The sequence below is a fragment of the Macaca nemestrina genome, chromosome 8 (assembly GCF_043159975.1).
Source record: "Macaca nemestrina isolate mMacNem1 chromosome 8, mMacNem.hap1, whole genome shotgun sequence".
Lineage (NCBI taxonomy): Eukaryota > Metazoa > Chordata > Mammalia > Primates > Cercopithecidae > Macaca > Macaca nemestrina.
In genome coordinates, this window is record NC_092132.1 from 37,284,755 (window position 1) to 37,311,348 (window position 26,594).

General features: G+C 36.8%; 1 protein-coding gene across 2 annotated transcripts in view; it reads left to right on the forward strand.

The window, feature by feature from the left end:
• Positions 1–3,577: 3,577 nt before the first annotated feature.
• The window catches only part of LOC105475984 (eukaryotic translation initiation factor 3 subunit E), a 45,125-nt gene continuing 22,108 nt past the window's right edge, over positions 3,578–26,594 (forward strand). Inside the window, exons 1-7 of one of the 2 annotated variants that reach the window (XM_011731529.2) lie at positions 3,578–3,709; positions 8,579–8,693; positions 10,517–10,634; positions 14,365–14,407; positions 15,459–15,563; positions 21,341–21,466; positions 22,129–22,253. In XM_011731529.2, the coding sequence (XP_011729831.2) occupies positions 3,620–3,709; positions 8,579–8,693; positions 10,517–10,634; positions 14,365–14,407; positions 15,459–15,563; positions 21,341–21,466; positions 22,129–22,253 (722 nt within the window). In that variant the 5' untranslated portion in view covers positions 3,578–3,619. Of the gene's footprint in view, positions 3,749–8,578; positions 8,694–10,516; positions 10,635–14,364; positions 14,408–15,458; positions 15,564–21,340; positions 21,467–22,128; positions 22,254–26,594 lie in introns of both variants that reach the window. The other variant, XM_011731528.2, reaches the window with a different exon arrangement.

Consider the following 26,594-nt stretch of genomic DNA (forward strand, 5'->3'; position numbering starts at 1 on the left):
TAAATACAATGACCATAAAAAGGAATGAAGTACTAGTACCTGCTACAATTTGGATGAACCTTGAAATCATCATGTAAAGTGAAAAAAGTGGGACACAAAAGGCCACATGTTATACGATTCCATACATATAAGCATCTTGAATAGAGAAACCTGTACCGAAAGAAAGTGGTTGTTTAGGGCTGGAGTGAGGGGAATGGAAGGATAGGGGAGTTACCCTTAACTAAAGGGTACAAGGCTTTTTTTTGAAGTGATGGAAATGTTCTAAAATTGACTGTGGTGATGACTGCACTTATCTGTGTATGTCTATGGAACTGTATACTTTCAATGGGTGGACTGTATGGTATATAAATTTTATCTCAATAAAGCTGTTGAAAACAAAACATAAACTGCAGTAAAATAGCACAACCAGGATAATGACATAGTTAAGATGCTGAGCATTCCATTACCACAAAGATCCCTGCTATTGCCTTTTATAGCCACCCTCACTTCCCTCCCACCCCCACATCCTCCTTAACCCTTGGCAATCACTAATCTAGTTTCCATTTCCATAATTTTGTCATGTAAAAATATTATGTAAATAAAATAATTTAATATGTAACATTTGGGAACTAACTTTTTCTTTTTGTTGAGATGGAGTCTTGCTCTGTTGCCCAAGCTGGAGTGCAGTGGTGCAATCTCGGCTCACTGTAACCTCCACCTCCCTGGCTCAAGCAATTTCCCTGCCTCAGCCTCCTGAGTAGCTGGGATTACAGATGCACGCCACCATGCCTGGCTAATTTTTTTGTATTTTTAGTAGAGACAGGGTTTCAGCATGTTGGCCAGACTGGTCTTGAACTCCTGACCTCAGGCAATCCGCCCGTCTTGGCCTCCTAAAGTGCTGGGATTACAAGCGTGAGCCACCGCGCCTGGCTGGGAACTAACTTTTATTCACTCAGCATAATTCCCTGCAAATTCATTCAGGTTGTTGTGTGTATAGCTAGTCCCCTCCTTTTATTGCTGAGTAGTATTTCTAGAAATTATTTTGATTTTTACTCTTCCTTATCCATCATATCCAATCCAGGAGCAAGTCTTGTTGGTTCTACCACCAAAGTTCATCTTGGTTCTTATCTCTTCTCTCTACTTGTATGAATATACTTGTCTATACCACCATTAGCCCTCACCCAGTCTGAGAACATCAAACTGATCCTGCTGCCTTCACTCGAGCCCCTTCGCAATTCATTTACCACACAATAGTTAGAATACATTTCCACTAAAAATCTTTACATCAGGGCAGGCGCGGTGGCTCACGCCTGTAATCCTAGTACTTTGGGAGGCTGATGCCGGCAGATCATGAGGTCAGGAGATCAAGAGTATCCTGGCCAACATGGTGAAACCCTGTCTGTACTAAAAATACAAAAATTAGCTGGACACATGCCTGTAGTCCCAGCTTCTCAGGAGTCTGAGGCAGGAGAATCGCTGGAACCTGGCAGGCGGAAGTTGCGGTGACCCATGACCCGAGATTGCACCACTGCACTCCAGCCTGGCGACAGAGTGAGATTCCGTCTCAAAAAATGAATGAATGAATAAATAAATAAATAAATAAACTTTACATCACTCTCCAAAGGCCTACCTCCTTCTTTCACTCATATACTCATTCAAATATTTATTGAGTGCCAACTATATACTGGGCATTGTTTACACTTTGGAGAAGCGGTTATTATATTTAAAATAATGACAAAATCCCTGATCTTGTGGAATTAATACAATAGTCAGGGAAGAGCAAAAGTAAACAAAATAAGTAAAATATTGTAAAACAAACAAAAAAATAAAGCAGGAAAGCAAAATGAGAGGTTCTTGTAGGCAAGTTAGTTACATTTTTAAATAGACTGGTCAAGGAAGGTCTCATTGAGCAGATGACATTTGAGCAAAATATGAAGGAGACAGGAAAAAAGCTATGCAGATAACTGGGTGAAGAACATTGCGGGTAGAGGGAATAGCAAATATAACAGGACAACATGAAAGCAGGGTGGGAGTATCTGAGGAACTGAAGGGAAATCTGTGTGGCTGGAGACAAGTGAGCAAGACGGGAACATTTAGGAGATGAGGTCAGAGAGGTAATGGGTCCAGATGATCTACTGGCTTTTTAGGTCATTTAAAATACCTACTACATCTTTTACTCTAAATGAGACAGCAAGCCTTGGAGAGCTTTAAGCATAATTTGACTTTTAAAAATTCACTCTGGCTGCTGTATGAAGAATAAAGCACAGGAGGAAGAGGGGAAGCAAGGTGATTAGTGAAGAAGTGATTCCCAAAGTCAAAGCAAGAGATAGTGGTGGTTTGCACTAGAGTTGTAACTTTGGAGGTGGTGTGAACTGATTGGGTGTGAATGTGCGTTAAAGATTAGAGTTAAAGGGTTTGTCGGTAGATTTCATGCACAGTGTAAAAGAAAAAGTCAATGATGATTCTAAGGTTTTGAGTTTGGGGAACTGTACAGATGGAGTGGCCACTGAGGTGAAGAGTGCAGCTGGAGCAGGTTTGATAAGCTACATGGGGAAACTTGGTTTGGGACAAGCTCATGTTGAAATGCCGGGTACATTTGAGTCTGGGACTAACAGTCAGTGTTGCGGCTATATTTTGGGAGTTGTCAATGTGCGGACTGCATGTAAAGCCATTAGGCTTGATGTTATCAATATAGGGCATTAGTCTAGATGGAGAAGAGGTCCAAGATCCCTGGGGCTCTTCAAAATGAAAAGGCCTAAAAGATGAGAAGTAACTAGCAAAGGACACTGCAGAGTACTTAGAAAAAAATTCCACATTCCTTACCATAATCATGACCTGACCCTTGTCAAACTCTTTAACCTTACTCCCCAGTACACACAGGCCACTCCGTTTTTGAAACGCCACACACTGTCCCTTCCTGTCTCATGGTCATTGTCTTTGCTGTACTTTCCAACAAGCATGTTTTTACCCTGGCTCTAGTTTTAATCACTTCCTTCTCTTACTACAACTCTCAGCTAACTTGTTACTCTATCAGACTTTTCTCTAATTTTCTTAATTCCCATCTGAGTTTTCTCTAATCATCCTAATTAAATAGGTCCAACTCAACCATCTCCACCAAATTATGGCTCTTACTATATCTGAAATTTTTTTTCACTTATTTGTCTAAAAACCCACCCTCACTTTAACAATCGCTTACAAAACGATTAGCGTATGCCAAATGAAAAAGCCTAGATACTCCTCCCAGTATGCAACTTCCTGGAGATCAGGGCCCTTCTCATCTTTTCCTTTGCCGCATCCCAATGCAGTCACATTGCTTCAGCAATCAATTCTGAGGTTTCACTAGTTATTAACGGAATAGACTGCAAGCCACTGACTGGTAATCGAAAGTCAGCATTAAAAAGAGAATACTGACAAACCTACAAATAGATACAGGGAACTGTTCCCGTCACTCGCGCCTTAACGCAAAGAAGTTGGACAACCCGCGCGCATGCGTCGTTGTCCTCTGCTCGCCAGGCTAAACCCCGCCCCTTTCCTTAGCCCAGTTTTACCATGGCACATGCGCAGTACGGGATCTGTCTGTTCGTTTGTCGGCGCTACCAATAAAGTTTTAGTGAGCACAGACTCCCTTTTCTTTGGCAAGATGGCGGAGTACGACTTGACTACTCGCATCGCGCACTTTTTGGATCGGCATCTAGTCTTTCCGCTCCTTGAGTTTCTCTCTGTAAAGGAGGTGAGGGGGTCTTTGGGCGCGAGGAAGGCGTCGGGGCGGGTGAGTTGCTGAGCAAGGCCGAAAGGCGGTGTCTGTAGCCCTAGGCCTGACACGTGCGAGGCGGTCGCGAGTTTGGTTCCTGGACGAACAGTAAGGATCTTGCGGTAGTTTAGCGTCTTCTCAGTTAAGAAGCACCGCGGTATTCGGCAGTGAGAAGGAGGGAGGTTACGGAGAGAGAAAAGACGTCTCCTTCACTAACTGAGGTGTCAGTGCCAGAGGGACGTTCGCATCAGTTCTCGGAAGTTGGTGATTCGCTGGTTTCTCTAGAGAACGTTAGAGCTTCACAGGCCGGCTTCTAAAAGCAACCTGGAGTGTTGTTAGAGCTTTTGATTTTTCTTTTGGAAACGGTGGGAAGCCTGGGCTTGGCTATGGGTTTTTGTATGTCGAGTCGTTTAGAGTGATTCTCTTACACTTAAAATAAGTATCTAGTGCTTTAATTTCCATCAAGTTGTGAGTTCTTTGCGTTTTCTTGTCTTTGATAAGTAGGACTTTCTAGAACAGCATATTTCGTCAGATGGGGACGGCGCTCCCCTGCCCCCCACCCAAAAAAAATCCCCACAATCTTTAAATGTGTTTTCCAGTGTGTACATTGTACTGACTTCAAGTGATTTGAATTGGTCGTTAATGTTCAATTATCTACTCAAGATATTGTGAATAAATGTGTAATTCTGGAACTTCATTTTAAAGCATATGTCAGTCCTAAAAGTTTTATTGGACTTGAAAGTTTTGGCTAAAATTGACATTAGTTATACCGTGAGTTTATTGGGAAATTGATGCATTTTAATAATGCAAAGTAATTTGCAATGATGAAGGAATTTTGGCCAGAAAAATAAGTGAATTCTGTTTCTGGAAGCAGACTACAATATAAGTCTACTTAGGGAACTCTAGATTTGGGGAGTGGATTTTGTGTAGCAAAAGACAAAAAGTAATAAAACAAAAACGTCCCACAAAACCAGCTACCAGGTGGTTGTGGCTCATTAGACAGGTATAATCCTCATATTCCTATGCACCTTTTCTAAACATAGACAACTCTGAAGTTGTTGATGTTAGGTAACGGCTAAGATCATTTTCAGTAAATGTCCAAGAATGTCTTGTCATGTAAAACTTTCTCTTGAAGAGATATATTTTTGCTTTGATTCTTCTTTTTACACCTGTATTTTAGACCTTGAGTAAAACATTCCCATCTGCATTGTTTTCTTTTCTGGAAAAGTGAGGACAGAAGATCTAGTAAAAGTGCCATATTTTGAAAGCTTTTTTACCAGCTACTTGTAGAAGTACTTCTGAACCAGCTGAACTTTATATATTTTTGTGTTCTTTATAATTTCATTTTTTTAATGGCAGACAGAAGGAAAGGAGGAATATGTAAATGTAAATTAGATTTTCATAGGGCTAGACGAAAACTATGAACTGCAGGCAGTTGAGAATCAGTGGGAAAAACTGCCCAATACCCACCTCTTTGGAGAAAATGTTGGTAAGATGACTGTAATATACCAAGAGGAAGACAGATGCTGGAGTATTTAATTACCATTTACTAAGTACATTTTATTCTTGGACAATACAGGGGTTAGGAATGCTGAACTCCTGCAGTCAAAAATCCGTTAGAACTTTTGACTCCCCCAAAACTTAATAATACCCCAATGTTGACAGGAAGGCTTACTGAGAACATGAACAGTCTTGTGTTGTATGTGTTATATACTGTATTCTTACAATAAAGTAAGCTAGAGAAAGTGGTCTTAAATTATAAGGAAATACACTTTTTAGTAAGTGGAAGTACATCATAAAGGTCTTCATTGTCTTCATATTGAGTAGGCTGAGGAGGAGGAAAAGGAGGGGTTGGTCTTGCTGTTTCAGGGGTAGCAGAGGTGGAAGAAGTAGAGGAAGTGGAAGGGAAGTCAGGAAAGGCAAGCACACTTGGTGTAACTTTTATTGAAAAAAAGTGTATACGTGGACCTGTGTGGTTCAAACCCTTGTTGTTCAAGGGTTAATTGTATAGTGCCATGTAACTGAGAAATCCAAGATAAAACCCAGACATCACACCACTAAAAACTTACCTATCCTTTAGAGTTGAATATTTTTTATATAAGGTAAAAAGTAATAAATGTCGAAGAGGTACTGGTAGGGTGCTATCAAAATTGAGATTCTGTTATCTTCAGTGAGCAAAGAATACTTTGAGGAGGTGAGGCTTTGAGTTTTGAAGGCTACATGGTTAGGATAGAGTCAGTGATCCTGCTATGTGAGGATACAGCAGCCCCCCACACCCCTTTAGCAGTTTCAGTTTCTGCAGTTCCAGTTACGGTCCAAAAATACTAAATGGAAAATTCCAGAAATTAACAATTCGTAAGTTGTAAATTGTGCGCCCTTCTGAGTAGTAGGATGAAATCTGTCTCGTTCCCTTGCTTTAGACTGGGACATGAATCATCCTTTTGTCCAATGTATCCACACTGTATATGCTAACTTAATTGTTATATTTTGTTATTGTTAATCTCTTGTGCGCAGTTTATAAATTAGACTTTATCGTAGGTATGCGTGTATAGGAAAAAAACAGTAAATATAGGATTGGGGCTATCTGCGGTTTCAAGCATCCGCTGGGGGGGGTCTTGGAACATTTAGCTCGTGGATAAGGGGAGACTATTGTATTGCACCAAGAGAAAAACAATTTCATATGTTTGTTACATTGGAGAATATAAGCCTTATGAGAGCAGAAGCTTCCTTGTGCTCTCAGCACATAATATGGAGTCTGGCATAAAGGCTTTTTATGATTGTTTAATAAATGATTGAATGAATACGTATTTGTTTCTCACTCTTTATTTTCATGTGAAGCAGGCCAGGTAGTGAAATATTTAGGACCCTGGGCTCTGAATTGGAACCTTCATGACTTTGTCGTTTAATACCTCTGTATAGTCAACAGATTCTTTTACCCTCTTAACCTTTTTTCATGAAAAAATTGTGGAAATTTGATTCTCCTTTTTCATGTGAGTACTTATATAGTAGTTTCAATTGTGGCTTCTTGATATGAAGTCTGAAGTATTTGCTTTCTGCCTATGAGGCAGAATTGAGAGGCAGATGTAGATTTCAGAACAGGTCAGTAACACCTGATGGTAGAGGAGCAGGGCTGTTGAATCTATCGTGGAGAGAGACATGGCAAATTAAAAGTTATTAATAGAGTGGTGAGGAGAGGTTGCATGCTTGGAAAAGAATGTTTTTACTTAAGATTACGGTTTCTATAGGGCAAAGTGATGAGAAGTTAAGGTTTTTCTGGTAAATTTTATCAGATACAACGTTCATTCATAGAAGTACACAAATATAAATGTACTGGTCAATGATACTTTTTTTTTCAAAATGAATAGTGAATGCATTTATGTGACCACCACTCAGATTAATAAATAAAACATTACAGACATCTTTAAACCTTCCTCTTGACCCCTGTTAGTCACTACTCACACCCCCTAAAGGTAAGCTGTAGTCTGATGATTCATTTTGCCTGTTTTTGATTTTTACATAGGTGGAGTTAAGCATTTACCACCATGTACTGCTTTGTATGACGCTTTCACTCAGCGTTGTTTGTGAGTCATCATGTTTTTAGGATAGCAGAAGTAGTTCATTGATTTTTCAGTGCCGAATGTTAGTCTCTTATGAGTATGCTGTGGTTTGTTTTCTCATTTTAACATTGATAGACTTGGCTATTACAAATAGTGCTCCTGTATACGTTTTTGGAAGTGCACTTTGACTATATGCACCCGTTTGTTTTGGATGCCTCGAAACAGAATTGCTGGATCAAAAAGTATGTTTGGCTTTGGGAGATAAAAATCTTACAAAGTGATTTTATTCCTGCCGGAAGAGTATATGTTCCAGTTAGTCTACATCCACAGCAACACTGGTACTGTCAGGATTTTTAAAATTTTTATTGTAATTTTTAATATGCGTTTACTTATGATTAATGAAGTTGAGAACCTTTTCATGTGTTTTTTGGCCATTTTGTTGTCTTCTTTTGCAAAGTGCCTATCTTTTAGCCATTTCAATTGCATGGGCTGTCTTGTCTTACTCATTTATAGGAGTTCTGCATGTAATTTGGAAGGTTCGGTTTCGCTCTTATGGCTAAATACCATTTGACCACCTTCATCTTTACTTCTTGCGGGCAGTGAAATATTGTGGCATTTGCCTGGATTTTTTTTCCTTGCAAAATTAAGTTCAGTACAGAAATCTCTTCTTTTGCTGAAGCATTTATGTCCCTGAATATTTTGTAGAATCTTTATATATTACTCAGCACACTTCATGTTGATGTGAGTTTGTATATGTATCTATTTGCTGCCTGTACTATAGGTTAAATTATATTTTTTGGACCCTTTGCAAAGCAAAAGCCTGGTCTGACATGGTTGACCTAAAAAATCGGTGCAGTTTTTGTTTCAGCAGTGTGGATGGAGAAGCATGTTAGAGTTTATTACTGATTATTTGGATATGGAGAGGTGACAGCTATTTCTGCTTTACAGAAAAGATGGTGTGGATTTTGTTTATCCATAGCCTTGCCTAGAAAAGATAAGAGATGGTTTGTAGGGACATATAAAAAATAAGATCATATAAATCAGAAGGAGGTTGGAATGTCTATAGTAATTCTCTTCATTTTAAAAATTTTAGGTAAGTAAAATACTTTTATGTCTGTAGGTTGTTTGCTTGCCATATTGCTTGCCATTATTACAAGACGGGGAAGTTAATAGTTTATCGTATTTTATAAAGTATTTCTTGAAATATATTTCCAGGTAAATTAGTCTTAGTATTAATCAGTTTATTTGGGGGACTTAAATATATTCATTAGAAAGTTATCTTCTTTTTCAGATATATAATGAAAAGGAATTATTACAAGGTAAATTGGACCTTCTTAGTGATACCAACATGGTAGACTTTGCTATGGATGTATACAAAAACCTTTATTCTGATGATATTCCTCATGGTAAGTTTTGTCATTAGAATTGAAGCTTGTCTTGTGACTTGAGGATATGTGTATTAAAGTTTTATGATTTATAAGAGAGCTTTAGCCAAAAGACTTAATTATTATTTGAATGTTAATGTTCTTTGGGTGAGAGGTTATATAAAGGTTTCATGTCTTCTGAAGTGTATTGTTTTTTCCCTGTGAAAGATGTGGAACTACTTTAAAATATGGTCATCAGATACCTTCAGTTCATAGTATGTATCATCAAAGTTGTGCTTATGATTCACATTCCTTAGAATTATCTGAGAATGTTGCAGTTCTTGGGTTGCTACCTTTTTTAGTTACTGCATTGTGTGCCTTAGAGATTTTTATTTTATTTTAATTTTGAGGCATCTAGTGTAGACATTGTTCTCCAAATATGGTCCCCAGGACCACCGTCATCAGTTCACCTGGGAGAGCTTGTTAGAAATGCAGGTTTTTGACCACACACCAGACCTACTTAATCAAAACTGTTAAGTGAGGCCTAGCACTCAAGTTGGGGAACTACTGTGATACAGTGTTTTCCAAACCCTTGCTTTCTGTGGTAACGTTACTTAAAAAAAAAAAAAAAAAAAAAAAGTGGTTCTCTAGGTTTGGGAAATACTTCTGTGTCATTTCTTCAATGCACATTACATTTTTAAAGATTCCAAGAATTCTGGCAGTAGAGAAATACAGTATACTCTGTTTAAATTGGCATTTCTCAAAATTTGATCATAGATCTTCTCCTGTGTTTGAGAAAGACTGCTCTAGAATATACTTTCTAATATGTAATGCAGAAATTATTACATTAAACATAATCCACCTGTTTGACTTGTAGTTCCCTGCAACAACAGTAGCTCTTCTTTAGTTTGTCGTATATAAACAAAAAGGAAACTGTTTCTTAGTTTCTTTTTTCTTTTTTTTTTTTGAGACAGAGTCTCTCACTCTCAGGCAGGGTGGAGTGCAGTGGCATGATCTTGGCTCACTGCAGCCTCCACTTCTCAGGTTCAAGTGATTCTTCTGCCTCAGCCTCCTGTGTAGCTGGGACTACAGGCACGCGCCACCATGCCTGGCTAATTTTTATATTTTTAGTAGAGATGGGGTTTCAGCATATTGGCCAGGCTGGTCTCGAACTCCTGACCTCGTGATCAGCCTGCCTTGGCCTCCCAAGTTCCTGGGATTACAGGCGTGGCGCCACTGCCCCCGGCCTATTTCTTAGTTTCTTAATGAAACATTAAGGTGTTACCAGAGTTGGTTATGTGCAAGTTTTCTCCACCTTTTCATCGTATAGTAAAAGGAACAATAGAATTTGGTTTGAGAGGTTATAGAGCTGGATTTATAGTTAAAAGAGATTATTTAATGGATTTAAATTCCATTCAACCTAGTGGATAGCCTGTAATAGTAATATGTAAGCCCCTCTGAGTTTTTGTTCAAAAACTCCTGGATAATATTCACCTAAGAAAATTAAATGGGAACAAATCTAAAAACCCTTGGAATGAAGTTTCTGCAATGGAGAATTAAATAATAGATAATTGGGTCCTACCCTTTTTTTCTTTCACCTCTGTCACCCCAAGGCTGTATATTCTCCAGTTTCCCTTAAGAGTAGAAAGAGGATTCCCTTTTCCTTTTTGTGGCTTTGTATTACTAGAAAAAAGAAATTAGGGATTGGGGGACACTTCTGAGTGAGTAGCCCCTGGCATATGAATATATTGGGGATGAGTAAATGTATGTGTGGTTTAAATACTCTGAACAATTTCCAGACATTCTCATGATGAGTAGCACACTTTAACATGCCCATTGTAGTACTCTTTTGCATTTTTAATTAGCTTTGAGAGAGAAAAGAACCACAGTGGTTGCACAACTGAAACAGCTTCAGGCAGAAACAGAACCAATTGTGAAGATGTTTGAAGATCCAGAAACTACGAGGCAAATGCAGTCAACCAGGTAAACTCTTCTTAATTTTGAATTCGAAAAATTCTCGTTTCTGGATTAATACAAATGTTAATTCAAACTTTATCCAGTATCCCACAGTAAAAGTTCATAGGTTTAAATGAGTGCTTTATTCATTTTTAAATGTTCATTTATCCTTATTTTATAGGGGCCAGTATAATTAATAAATATTAATATTAATACTTTTTTTTTTTTTTTTAAACTTCTTTAGTACTTATCTGTACTGATTATGCTACAGAATTTCCATCTCCTATTTCCCTCTTCCTGGGGACATTTGGCAATGTCTGGAGATACTTTTGGCTGTCATAACTGGGGGGTGCTATTGGCACCTAGTGAGTAGAGACCAGTTATGCTGTTAAGCATCCTACAGTGCACAGGACAGCACCCCTCCCGCTACTCCCCAACAAAGAATTACCTAACTCAAAATGTCCATTAAGAAACGCTGTGCCACTGTGTGGTGGCTCACGCCTGTAATCTCAGCACTTGGGGAGGCAGAGGCAAGCGAATCGCTTGAGCCTAGGAGTTCGAGACCAGCCTGGGCAACATGGCGAAACCCTCTATCTACCAAAAAAATAAAAGCAACAAAAAATTAGCCAGACGTGATGGCGTACGCTTGTAGTCTCAGCTACTTGCTACTTGGGAGGCTGAGGTCAGAGGATGGCTTGAGCCCAGGAGGTGGAGGTTGCAATGAGTCAGTGTCATATCACTGCATTCCAAAGTAGGTGATGTAGTGAGATACCATCTCAGGAAAAAATAAAAAAGAAACCCTGTGCCTGTGCAATACCTAGCGCTTTAGAGCACAACTCGTTATAAGAGAAACCTGAGTTCACTTTATTCCTGGCTACATTCTTTCATACCCTTCTAAGCTCCATGCCTCGCCCAAGGAGGGTAGTTTTGAGCTGATAAGATTATTTTATTCCTAACTTCCCTTTACCTGGAAGTAGATTTACTGTTTCGTAAGCATGTTGCCTTACTCTGACTTAGTACATGTCACGGGTAGAAGTCCTTTGGGTTATTAGAAACATTTAAAAATAAAATCTCTTACTAAAATTGAATATTATCATTTGAGATAAATCCTAGCTACCATTGAATTCACTTGAGGAATTGCTGGATATTTTGCCATGTTATACCTTTAATTTCTATGTGTTTAAACCAAATTTTTAGAGATTGGCTTTTAAGTTTTCCTTTGTGATTTGTGAAGATGTTACCAGATATTTTTAGAAAAGCAACAAATACACAATTACTGTGCCATACTATAGCATACTATACTATACTATGACATATACTACATATAAATACAGTCAACTCTGTTCTGCATCTGTGGATTCAACTAACTGCAGATTGAAAATATTCAGGAGAAGAACCTAAAAAATAACAATACTGCAATAAAAAATACAAATAAAACTACAGTATAACAACAACTATATGATACTTACGTTGCATTAGGTATAAGTAATCTAGAAATGATTTAAAGTATATGGGAGGATGTGTATAGTTTACATGCAGGTACTGTGCTATTTTACGTAAGGGACTTAAGCACCTGCAGATTTTGGTATTTGAGGGGGCTGGTGAGTAGGGGGTAGGCGAGGTCTTGGAACTAATGCTCTGGGGATACCAAGGGATGACTATATGCAGGAAAACACGCACACAGAGAGATATATATATACACACACATTACATGCATAGGCAGAACTATATATTATACTAAACTACTTGTATGCTTTTAGAATAAGTAGTTTTAGATCTTCAGGTCACATGTAGGTGATTACAAAGGGACACCTGAAATAATCCAGTTGTTAGACTACAACAGAAAATTTAGGATGTTGTAGTTCAGTCACTCAAAGACTGGGGAGTTATGGGATCAAAGTATGAATAAGATGAATGTAGATATGTTCACCAGTTAGAAAAAGAGGATCCTTGTAGCTTAATAGGTACTGAATTTGAGATAAATGAAAGGATCATGTGTTAAAAACTTGTAATCTTATACTTACAAACTACCTATTTTCAATGTGAAAACCTTTTTCTTGCAATTCCCCCTTTTTAAATTTCATTGAACATATAGTATCATACTTAACACTTTCCCGGAAATAATCAGCCAGAGGACAGTGATTATATACGTGAGTGGTGTAAGTAGTGCAATACAAAGTTATTCACTGTGATCCACTGCAAGTGTTCAGTTTTTGTGGAAGTTCTTCTGTGTTGGAATTTCATGTACATTTCATACTCAGTATTATAATACACCTATATTTTTATGGGGACATATCTCACCCCATTAAATCTTCAAGCAAAATTGTGCTCCCTAAGATACATTATAGCATATTTCTTCTCGTAAGAAGGATAAGAAAATGTTTTCATTTTGGAACATGCAGTCAGGTGCAGTGGCTCACACCTGTAATCCCAGCACTTTGGGAGGCCAAGGTGGGCAGATCCCTTGAGGTCAGGAGTTTGAGACCAGCCTGGCCAGCATGGTGAAACTTCATCTCTACTAAAAATACAAAAATTAGCTGGGCATGGTGGTGCATGCTTGTAATCTCAGCTACTTGGGAGGCTGAGGCAGGAGGATTGCATGAACCCGGGAGGCGGAGGTGGCAGTGAGCCGAGATCGTGCCAGTGAACTCCACCCTGGGCGACAGAGTGAGACTCTGTCTCAAAAAACAGTAACAACGGAAATGCTCATAAGGTGGGCAGCTACCCTTATATCCCCTGTCCCTTGATGTCTTTATTATCAGTTTGTCTTTTACCAGTCTGTCAGCATCTCAAGATAACACAAAGCTAATTTAAGAAAAATTAAATATGGCACTTGGTTATACCTAATGATTATGTAGGGTATGTAGCATAGCTGTCATGTACATGAGACATGATTTTTTTATTTTTATTAATTTTTTTGAGACAGTCTCACTCTGTCACCCAGGCTGGAGTGCAGTGGCACCATCTGTGTTCACTGCAACCTCCAGCTCTCAGGTTCAAGCGATTCTCCTGCCTCAGCGTCCCAAGTAGCTGGGATTACAGGCACCCGCCACCATGCCTGGCTAATTTTTGTATTTTTAGTAGAGATTGGGTCTCACCATGTTGGCCAGGCTGGTCTTAAACTCCTGACCTTAGGTGATCCACCTGCCTCAGCCTCCCAAAGCCTTCCAAAGTGCTGGGACTACAGGTATCAGCCACTGTGGCCAGCCAGGCATGATTTATTAATCTTGTAAATTTGTCAGAATCATCCTTTTGAAAAACATTAACAGATTGGAAGAGGGGACAAAATTTGTATATAGGATTAGTTTCTTGTAGTTTGTACATGGTACATTTATATCAGTCTCTATAATTGGACTGCATTATCTATTAGAAATCTGACCACAGAGAGCAAAAACCATTCTCAATAGATTACCACTAAGTAGACTTCTGACCTTACTAGAAATAGTCAGAATCTTCTGGTTTTATTACCTGACAGACTTCTAAAGGCCTTAGTTAGTCGTGGTGAAACAACACTAATTTTCAATTAGAACTAAAGACATCTGAAAGTGAATTTTAAAGTTTGTAGCTCTCCTTGTATACTTACTAATTCTTTACATTCAAAACATGTAATGTCCTGCTTATTTTATTCTGGAAGTCTTATAACGTTTACGTACTTATTTAAGGTGACTTTGCATAGGTAATAATTTAGAAGTTGGATATGCTTATTTTGTTTTCTGTGGCCTTTAAAATACTGTAATTTTTTTTAATTATCATTTAGGGATGGTAGGATGCTCTTTGACTACCTGGCGGACAAGCATGGTGTAAGTGTTTTAAAAATAATTTAAAGTTGTTATGTTTTAATAATGCTGACTAAAGACTGGTTTGTACAGATAGGCTCATGGCTTGGCCTAAGAATATAATTTCCAGATTAATTTATTAATGATAAAATCTGGTTCTATTTTTAAAACTTCAGTTTTTATAAATTGTTGCTGATAGGAAAATAGGTGCTTATAGCTCACCTTTAGGTAACAGAAATTCTCAAAGCTTTTATTTATTCCAGAGTTGTAATAGCTGGCAGTAGTTGTTGGCATTTTATATTAGTGCCAACAGCAAGCTAAGTATTATATATTATAGGGCATAGGATGCCTTTTCTTATGGATTAACAAGTAAGGCAAACAGAATGAAATTTGAATTAGAAATGTTTTGAGCAATAGAATTAGGTAATACTTTGGCCGCCTTGTGGAACACAATGGCCTTTGAAATTATCAAAGTCTTTATAAGTCCCCAGATTCACAAAGAAATGTTAGAAGCTTTCCTAACCATCACTCAATCTCATTTCCCTTGTGTTAACTCAAAGCATGAGGCTTTGCATATAATTCATTATTTAAGGGGTCCCCAACCCCCCCAGGTCATGGACCAGTACCAGGGGGCCACAGAGCAGGTGATTAGAAGGTGAGCAAGCATTACCATCTGAGCTCTGCGTCCTGTCAGATCAGTGGAGGCATTAGATTTTCATAGGAGCACGAACCCTATTGTGAACTGCGCAAGCAAGGGATCTAGGTTGCACGCTCCATATGAGAATTCAACTAATGCCCTGATAATCTGAGGTGGAACAGTTTCATCCTGAAACCACCTCCCCCAGCACAACCCCCGTTAATTTACTTCTTTAAATAACTCCAGAGGTCAGTTCTTTAAAAGTCTCCCAAAAGCTGCCACCAAAAATAAATACCATAATCAGAGATAGATTTTAAAATATACATTAGAAGTTGGTGAATTAAACATTCATAGTTTTGACCTCAAAGACTTACGAATTACAATGGGGTTTTAAAACTCTGAATTAAAGAGAACCTAATCTTTTTTTTTTCTTTTTAGTTTAGGCAGGAATATTTAGATACACTCTACAGATATGCAAAATTCCAGTACGAATGTGGGAATTACTCAGGAGCTGCAGAGTATCTTTATTTTTTTAGAGTGTTGGTAAGTATAAGTACTTGATTTTTTTTTTTTTTTTTTGTCTTTTGTAAGATTCCCTTGGTTCTTCAAAATGTGTATATAGATTTGCGTTTGTTCATTAAGTTTTCAACAGTCATTAGCCAAAGAGAATAAAGTAAAGAAAACCACTGAAAAACAGAAACCTTGTTTCAGGGCCTGAAAATTTGGAGGGTGATTTAACTTGTCCTTGAAATCCAAAAGTAGGAACAATTTTATGATTTTTAGCATTAACAGAATCATATCATGTAATGGATTTATTATTATAATATTATACAGCACAGTGAGTGGCACGTTGTAGGTGTTTAATATTGTTGAGTAAATCCATTATTCCTGATTTAATACTTTATGGTATATATATTCCTTGAACTTGTTCTAAACAACTGTGGAATCATAAGGGTATATGAAATATTTTATGCCTTAGTAGTAACCTTTTTCCAGTTACCTCTGCCTTCAGCTATTAAAATATAAAGATCAATGGTTTCTTCATTACGTGGGGTGTAGATGAGTTTAAATGGTACTATGAACCATGAAGTATCCTGTTACCTTGTATTTGACAGGCTTCTAGATTTAGTGATTTTGTTAGAGAAGGAGAGTTGTGTGAAGCCAAATTAAAAATCAGACCTTGGCCAGGTGCGGTGGCTCACGCCTGTAATCCCAGCACTTTGGGAGGCTGAGGCGGGCTGATGACCTGAGGTCTGGAGTTCGAGACCAGCCTGGCCAACATGTTGAAACTCTGTCTGTATTAAAATACAAAAATTAGCTGGGCGTGATGGCACATGCCTGTAATCCCAGCTGCTTGGAAGACTGAGGCAGGAGAATCACTCGAACCAGGAGGTGGAGGTTGCAGTGAGCCGAGATGGTGCCACTGCACTTCAGCCTGGGTGACAACAGGACTCCATCTCAAAAAACATAAACGAAGTAAATAAAAATCAGGCCTTCAAATTGATGTACTTCATTCTCACTCTGTCTTCTGTTTAGGAAAGTGTATTAAGTGTCTTCTACAGTTATCAAAACATGCTTGTTTTAGCTAGCCTCTCATTTGAGAAATTATAATTTGTTACTCACCTTGGACTAGTAAGTAGGTACTTAAAGTCTAAGATTTCTTTTTTTCTTTTTTTTTTGAGACAGGATCTTGCTCTCACCCAGGTTAGAGTGCAGTGGTGCCATCATAGCTCACTGCAACCTTAAACTCTTGTGCTCAAGAGATTCTCTTGCCTCCTGAGTAGCTAGGACTACAAGTGTGCATCACCACTCATGGCTAATTTTTAATTTTTTTTTTTCCAAAATGGAGTTTTGCTATGTTGCCCAGGCTGATCTCAAACTCCTGGCCTGAAGTGATCCTCCCTCCTCAGCCTTTCAATGCTTTGGGATTTACAGGCATGAGTCACTGCACCCTGCCTGTCTAAGATTTTCTAGTTAATCCTAGAAGTTGGGAAAAGACCTTAAAACAGAGACTTTTTGTCTTCCAACCTTGGAAGAGTTTCTTTTTGCCTTTATTTTCTGGTACTTTTTTCTTTACTTGTAGCTCCACATGTCGCAAAATAAAGTCTCTTGGCTGCTGTCTGTGGTTATTTTCTAGGAAATTAAATTTTCATTTTGTGGGGAGGGAGAGATTAGTGTTACTGATTCAGGTAATTTCGACACTTAAATTGCATAGACAGCTTCACTTTTTGAAACTCCACCATCCTTTAAATAAAAAGATTTTCTGTTTATTTCCAACTTTGCTTAAGAAAAACAACTTTTTTTTGCTCCCATTTGTAGATGAATTCTTAATTTACAGCTTAGCTGTGGTTCACTTGCAAGTGCATTGAAGGTAATCAGTGATGCTAAACTTGTAGTAACTTATCAAAAAATTCCATCAGTTTTACTTTGAATATTATGAGGGATTTAGGAGAGCAAAAGTTGATTACTTTGGAAATGTAAACAGCTTAAACCAGGATTGTAAAATCAGAAGCCTGGTATGATTACAGGTACATGAAAAGAGTTGGTTATTTATATCATTTGTTAATGCTGGGAGTGAATTTTGAGAATGAAGATTTAGTGTCATGTTAGAGTTCCAGCACAGTAAATTTATTGTTGCTGGTCAGTGAGTGAATGTGCCATTTTGCTAAGACATGGAAACTTAAGGTAACTGCTGGAAATCCAGATATTGAAACTCTTCTAGCATATCAACCCTTGAAAGCGGGTTGGTATGAAGAGCCAACTGTAATGACATGGAGTTTAGCCAGAGTAGTACACATGAACCTTTTGAGGATTAAAAAACTTGCTACACTGCTACAAAAAGCTTTTATTCTAACACATATAACACATTCTAGTGTTAATAGTATCATTATATTTATGTAGTATGGTTTCATATTAGTCTGAAAATTTCTACAAGTGACAGCTTTGTACTTGTAAATTTGGTGAATTTTTATGTTTACTTTTTAAAAATATGAAGATACAAGTTAATTCACTGTCTTTAAAAAATTGGGGGGTTAGTTTTAAACTTTTGCATTGCCCCTAACAAATCTTGTGCTGGAACTCAAATGGTACTTTGATTAAGTGTTTGAATACTGTGATATAAACACTAAATTAATATGTTTTACATCAAAACAGTCAACATAGAGTTACTGGAAATTCTGAGAAGTTACGTTCAATTCATTTTGTAATTTTTGTCCTGTCTTGTGCCACAAAACATTTGTGTTAGGTGAGAGTTTGTTGCTTCCTATTGGCATATTGGCAGGCTAACAGTGCCAAGCTTAAAAGAATAGATATCTTTTTCTTTTGATTTAGATAGCCACTACCATAAGATCTGTGTATTTGTTTGAGGTTTTGTTAATAGCAAATCTAAAAATCTTGTTTGGATTTGGGATGAAAAATGTCAGTGTTTTACTTTAGTTAATTAATTTTATTTTTTGCAGTGGCCTTTTTTATTTCTAAATACTTTTCTGGTGGTTATTTTAAATCTATGGTTAGGGAAACATAAGCTATGAAAGAGCCATTGTAACTATGATCTGAGATTAGAATTTGACTCTCCAAATGACCTATTGTAGGTCAGTGTTGTATAAATTAAAGCTGTGTGACCCTAGAATCTGCCCTTTAAAAAAAAAAAAGAAAAAGACTTGTGGATTTTATAATACATTGAGGATTGTTCAGGTACACTCTGTTTGGTTGTGAAACTTCTTTGGTTGTGAAAAAGACTTGTGGATTTTAGAATACATTGAGAATTGTTCAGGTACACTCTGTTCTTTGTGAAACTTCTGTTTGGTTATGAAAATGACGAAACTGGTTTGGTGGGAATTTTTGAAAACTTTTGCTTTAAAAGTTATTAGCACTATTGATTATTCTATTAAAATTTTCCTTCATTGTGGCCTTTGCTCTGGCTCCATAATATATCCCATTCCCTTATTCAGCAGCTCTTTGAAATAAAAGTGATTTTAGTTCCTAGGACTATTTGTTATATTTTTGGAGCTATATCTTTCCCTCCCTCAGGATGTGAAATGTGTTTCCTGTTTGTATATACCACTTAATTTAAAAATACTTTTCCTTGAGGCTTAAGACAGTATGAGTAATGATAATTTTTGAAGGCATTAGGATCTTGACTGAAAATTTCCCTCTGATGTACTCTGTTGTGATGTCATTGTAAGAATTGTGCATTTAATACTGATTTTCAAGCATAGTTTTTCGTATTTTAGCATCTGAAATCAGAAAGTGTCTTTACTGGGTTTTTCGTTTTGGAAAGATAAAATAAAAATGTATGTTAAGATTGATGGCATCTTTGACTTGATGATATATTTTAATATTCAGATGTCCTTTATAAGAATTAAACATTTTATCCTTTGTAATTAGAACAATTATTTTATGGATTTTGATAAACCAGTTTTTAAATTTTCAATGAATTTTGAAACATTTGTGTACTTGTGTGGCTACCATTAAATCAAGATAAAGAATATTTCTGTCACCTCAGAAAGACCCTTTTTCGGTCATACTCCACCCATGGTCCTGGGCATTCATTGACCTGCTTTCTGTCCCTGTAGATTAGTTTTGCCTGTTCTAGAATTTTATGTATGTAAGTGGAATGATGTACTATGTATGTGTTAGGCTTATTTTTACCAGCAAGTTTTTGAGATTTATTCATGTTATCATGTGTATCAGAAGTTAGATTTTATTTATTGCTCAGTAGTATTTCATTCTGTGAATTTACCATGGTCTCTTTAATGTATTCATCTATTGATGAACATTTGGATTACTTTTAGTTTTTGCCTATTAAAAATAAAGGTGTTATGAATATACATGTACAAGTTGTATTGTGGATATACTTTGTGATAATAACTAGAACCAGGAGTGTCATGGATACATTTCAAAATGTAATTTATAAATCTAGTCCCTGTGTTATTTGCCTGCTCTTAGAGTGTGCCAAATGTTATTTAGTACATTTGAAAGGAAGAATTTCAGTATAAACTGAGTTTGTATTGTGGTCCCTAGTGTTTAGATTATATATCTGTAAAAATGTATATAGATAAATGTAATTTTACATATGTAAATATATATGTAAATATATGTAAATCTGTATACATATCTCTGCGATGATTTTCATCATCATTTTAATAGCTCATATTTACCAAGTTCTTACGCTGTATCAGGTGATAATTGTAATCTCTGTATGTCTCATGTCACTTAAACTATGCAACTGAGGTGGGTTTTATCCCCATGTTGCAGTGAGGAAGCTAAAATACAAACTAGCTGTTAAGTGGTAGAGACAGAATTCTTGATCGGATTTCTGATCCTGCACATAGAATTTAACTTGTGATTATGATATCTACTTGATATTTATACTTTATGTAAAAGTGCTTCTGTAAAAAATTAAAATTGAAATTTCATCTTGAGGTGTAGAGATGTTCCCCCTCTACTACCCTTACTGTTTCTACTGCTTTAGCACATCTGATTGGTTCAGAGTCAGTTTACCTACTTCTACTGCTTTGTTTTGAGGGAGTCCAGCTTTGCTCATTGTTATTAGCCTGGTCATCATGAATGTTTTGAGTTTGTGACTGTTTTACCAGTGGATAGAAGAGGTAGGGATGGCCCTTAGTCCCCTCTTTTTTTGGGTTAAGACTGTGGTATAAAATTTATAGGTTTCATGATTAGAAGTGTAATTTGGGGCAAGTTACACTCTATGTATTAGTTCACCTCTTGAAAATGGGAATAAAAAATAGAGGGTTTTTGTTAGGATTACAGGAGAACACCAACTTGTATTGCTCAGTACATAATCCTTCAGTAACTATTAATTGTTAATCAGTGGGCCTGTTTTTTTTTTTCCCTGTCTCCCTCTCTCCATACTGACTTCATTTGTGTCATAATTTGCAAATGTAATTTCTCATTACATTGTAAATGAGACTCACGAGTCTTGATTTTCCACATCTTCATTCTAGCGACAAATTTACATATGAATCTAACTTGGTTTCTAAAGTTTTAGGTGCCTGAAATTTGATTAGTTGTGTATAAATTATCTAAAGTGGGTTATAGTAAGATGATGCTGCGGTTTCCTAGTTATAAAAGTTATTTTTTATTTTCTTATCTAGACTGAATATTGAAGACCTGAGTATTTTTAGCAAAGGTTTTTTGAAACAAACCAGTGTGATCCAATAAACACTTGGATAACTACAGTTTTGTGTAGAGAGCTATAGGTCTTTTAGTAGGCTAGAGGGATACATGGGTATAGAACATACATTAAGTTTATTCTTCAAGAATATTCACAATATAATTAATTATGGTTTCTTAAACAGGTTCCAGCAACAGATAGAAATGCTTTAAGTTCACTCTGGGGAAAGCTGGCCTCTGAAATCTTAATGCAGAATTGGGATGCAGCCATGGAAGACCTTACACGGTTAAAAGAGACCATAGATAATAATGTGAGTTTGACTTTTTCACAGTTATTGTCTGAAGTATCTGTGTATCCTTCACCCTTTCTGATGAGGAAAAACACTATGCATTTTGGGAATAAAAAAAAATTTCAAATTAGCTTTTGTTGACCTTACAAAAATCATAGTGGCTTAACTAGTTTGACTCTCCTTGAACGAAATTGTCAAACTTCTTTTGGCTCTTAGAGAAAAAAACGTAGCCTTCATTTCTGTTACACAGTTACTGTGTCCTTTTTTTCTGTGCCAGTCAAAATGACACTGCTGTTAGTGCCAGCTATTATTGAAAGTCCTATGCAGAAGACAGTTTTCATCTACAATTATCTAATTAAACCACTTACTATGAAATGTTCAGTTTAATTCTTGCTTTTAAAATGTTTTCTGAAATGATTATAATTTATAACTTCTGTTAGAGTTTATAAATTAGAACGTCTTCACTGGACGTTACTGAATCTGTCTCTACAAACAGGGTAATAATTTGGAATGTCGAGGATCATGCAGAGAGAAGGCATAGGGGATCAGACATTGATCATAATGACCCTTGTGCATGCCTTAGAAGGGCTCATTTTTAATTACAGTTTTGAAGTTAGTGATGTTTGTCCTGCCTCTTTCTTATATATTAATATTTTTTATGTGTACATTTTTAAATCCTTTAGTCTGTGAGTTCTCCACTTCAGTCTCTTCAACAGAGAACATGGCTCATTCACTGGTCTCTGTTTGTTTTCTTCAATCACCCCAAAGGTCGCGATAATATTATTGATCTCTTCCTTTATCAGCCACAGTAAGTTATTTCACTGTGTAATTTTGGCTCTGTTTAGATAAAATTATATGGAATTGTTTAAAATTAAAATATACGTTTCTCTGTCATTTGAATTTGTTGTCACCTGTTGTTTTGTTTTTTGTTTTTTTCCTTCATGTACTAGATGTGCTTGTTATTGAAAAGCATGCGACTCTTAAGTAAATTGTTTGACAAAGTGCACCCTAAGCCTTTTAAAGTGCTATTTAAAGTGTGGTCACTGGGCCAGCAGCATAGGCATCATGTAGAATCTCAAGACTCACCCTAGAACTAAATTAGAATTTGCATTTTAATAAGATCCCAGGTAACTCATGTAAACATCCAAGTTTTAGAAATAAGGCTCTAGGCCATACTACTTGAAAGGAATATGTTCATCCTGCAAATCTTTTTATATCATCTTTGCTCTGTCAACCAGCTTTTGTTTAATCTTTTGGTGATGAGAAATTCACTGCTTATGAACTAGATCATTCTTTTGTTAGCTAGAAATTATTTGTAAACTTAACTCTTCCAGTGGAACTCAAATACCTCTGAAACTTCTGCCCATTATTTCTTGTTTGTTTGGAATGACAGAAAACAAGACTGCTTCATGGAAACTCTTTAGATGTTTTAAGATAATTTTTTACTCCTCTCTGCTTCCTTCAGGCTAAATATCTCTAGTTTTATTAAGTAACATAGTTTTTCAGACCCTTTAGTATTTGATTGCCTTTTTAGATAATTTCTATTCATATTCTTACAATCTAGATCTTCATAATTGAAATTTTATTCCAGGATTGTCATCTAAACTTTATAGATTACAGTGGCAATATTAGCTCCTATTACTTGTACATACGCTTTTACTAATATAGCCTAAGATTATAATAGCAATTTTAGCAATCGCTTCATGGTATGAGTTATATTGTATTGACTGTATTGGACAAATTTTGCAATACTTTTTTTTTTTTTCTCTGAGATAATGTCTGGCTCTGTTGCCCAGACTGGAGTGTAGTGGCGCTATCTCAGCTGCTGACTGCAACCTCTACCTCCTGGGCTCAAGCCATTCTCCTGCGTCAGCCTCCCAAATAGCTGGGACTACAGGCACATGCCACCATGCCTGGCTAATCTTTCTATATTTTGTAAAGACAGGGTTTCGCTGTGTTGCCCAGGCTGATCTCAAACTCCTGAGCTCAAGCAGTTCACCTGCCTCAGCCTCCCAAAGTGCTGAGATTATAGGCATAAGCCACTGGGCCCAGCCCTACATTAACACTCTTAGTTCATATTGTTGTTATTTGTTCATCTAAATGAAGATTTTATAGTTTCATTACGTTTTATCTTGTAGAAATGAAAATGGCTTCATATAACCAATGAAATAATAAAAATTCTAAATCATAACAAAATGCTATACACTTGGCTGATATCTTCCAAAATCTGAAATACCATATGTGGCATTATCAGATCGGTTAACTGAGGGAAGCATCCTAGGGGGTTTTGCTTTGTTTTTAAATGATTCCATTAAAAGGATTCTGGGTCCTGATGAATGTATTGGTCAGTATTTAAAAAGTGTGTGCATAGGGGAATATATCCTCACTCTTTGGGGCAAAAAAACCCCTATTTGAACATCCAGTAAAGCCCTTCTCCTTAAACATTCTAATTAGATATACACTGAAAGCCACTGGATATTTGGAAGGAAGAGAAAAGTGACATTAAAGTTATATTTGGAGTATTTTTACCAGCCAATGGTTCTTAGACATTTTGCTCTTGGAACTCATTTACACTATTAAGAATTATTGAATGTAGTCCAGGCGCAGTGGCTCATGCCTGTAATTTCAGCACTTTGGAAAGCTGAGGCGAGTGGATCACCTGAGGTCAGGAGTTCGAGACTAGTCATGGTCAACATGGTGAAATCCCATCTCTACTGAAAATACAAAAATTAGCCCCACGTGGTGGCGGGCACCTGTAATTCCAACTGCTCAGGAGGCCGAAGCAGAATTGCTTGAGCCTGGGAGGCAGATGTTGCAGTGAGCCTAGATCACGCCATTGCACCCCAGCCTGGGCAACAAGAGCAAAGCTCTGTCTCAAAAAAAAAAAGAATTATTGAATGTAATTTTCTTTGCATTGGTTTTATCTCTTGGTATATACAGTAAGTCCTCAATATTGTCTCTAAGTTCTTGGAAAATGCAACTGTAAGCAAAACAATGAATAATGAAACCATTTTTTTTTTCTCATCAGCTTCATAATCAAAGAGTGTTATTTGGTTTTAAAGTTGCAGCTTCCAAGAACATACCGATTATGTTAAGTAAGGACTTAACTGTATTAAAAATCAAAACAAATAAAACATTTTCTCATTAATGAATGGTAAATTGATTAGATTTAACACATAATAGAATTTTAACGAAAGTAACTTTAAAAACAAATTATTGAGAAGAGTGACATTGCTTTACATTTTTGCAGACCTTCAGTTGCTGGGTTAATTGAAAACTGAGTTTTCATGCCTGCTTTCTTGCAGTCTGTTGTGATGTGTTTTAACTGTAAGATGAAAAACCTAGCTTCACACATGTAATTGGAAAAGAAAGGTGTGTTTTATTAATAATATCCTTTTCCGATAATTGTGAATATTCTTTTTTGAAGATACAGTAAAACTCAATAAGAAGTACAGATACAATACTCAACAAAAAGTAGTTTTTAAAAGGTTGTTTGTAATGTAGAATCTGAAACCATGTCATTAAACTTTTTGGGATCCTAAGCTATACTGGTATTCTAGACTGTATTGAGCTATCTTGCACTTGGAATGGATCTTTCACCCATGCATGATTTTATAGTATCATTCATTGGTGGTTTGGGAAATACTTACTGGTCCAGTGAGTTATGCAGGTATTCCAGTGTGTTGACATTATACAACACCAGAAAAACCACATTCATTAACATCACTATCAAACCCATAGAAATGGTTAAGTATTGGAAAACTTTCAAGCTCCCAGTGGCTGATACAAATTTTCCAAAATTCTAGTTTTTCTTGAAAGCTCTAATTTTTATCATTTGTTTTTCTTGAAGGACAGGCTCACTTCATTTTCTAGAAAATGTCTGCCAAATTCCCAAGTCTGAGTGTCTGAATAGCTTTGGTTTGTCTGCCATTCTTTCAAGTAAAAATAGCGTTCTATTAGAAAAGCAGCTGGTTTATCTTGTTTCTCAGTTGCACAAGTGCTTTTCCTTAAGGACAACCAAGACAGTGAAGTGCATACACAGCAGAAGCACTTTATGAATACTTGCCATTTAGTCATACAGAAGACTGGAAAGATTAGTACTTAAGGGTTGAAATTTTTAAAAATTAATTTGTGCTACCTGATTCAAGGACATAGTTGAAACTTTTTGTGTGTTTTTTAAAACTGCAAAAGTGTGGTGGTGAAAAATATAGGGATTATAGTATAGTTGGATGCCACTGCTTTGATTTACTCTAAAGTCCAAGAAGAGTTTGTTTATAGTTTAGTAATTTTTAGTAACTTAACTGAGTGATACAACCATCACAAGCCAGTTTTAGAATATTTTTATTGCCCCAGTAAGAACCATCATGCCTGTGGAACTATTTTCTTTGAACAGAAACAGCCTGTGGAAAAGAAAACTACTCAGTAGTATGATGACTTTTAGTTGTTTACAAAAGTACTGTGTTTACTGTTTCACTTGCTATAGGGTCAGATTGCTGTCTTATTTTCTGTCTTGTTAAGTCGTCTTGTCTGATTTTGATTTTTGCTTGATTCTGACTTTTTCCCTAATGGAAGTATACCCAGTTGACTTGACAAATCATTGTGTCATCCATTTCCTGGACTTCATATTCTTGAAATGGGAGAGCTACTTACTGTTGAGATTGTGTGTAATTTGCATTTGTATGTCTGTAATCGGTATGTGTTTTTCAGTTGTCTCTGTTAAAGATTTATGAAAAATGTAGTTTTAATTTTTTACAGCACAGTAGGTGGTTGGTTGATTGCATGTTCGATGGGTATTATACATAGATTGTAAATCGCATACCTTTTCTTTAAATTTAATTTTATTTTATTTTTGAGACAGAGACTCACTGTCGCCCAGGCTGAAGTGCAGTGGTACGATCTCTGCTCACTGTAAGCTCTTCCTCCCAGGTTCACGCCATTCTCCTGCCTCAGCCTCCCGAGTTGCTGGGACTACAGGCGCCCGCCACCACAGCCGGCTAATTTTTGTATTTTTAGTAGAGACAGAGTTTCACTATGTTAGCCAGGATGGTCTCAATCTCCTGACCTCATGATCCACCCGCCTCGGCCTCCCAAAGTGCTGGGATTACAGGTGTGAGCCACCGCACTCAGCCATACTTTTTATTTTTAATAT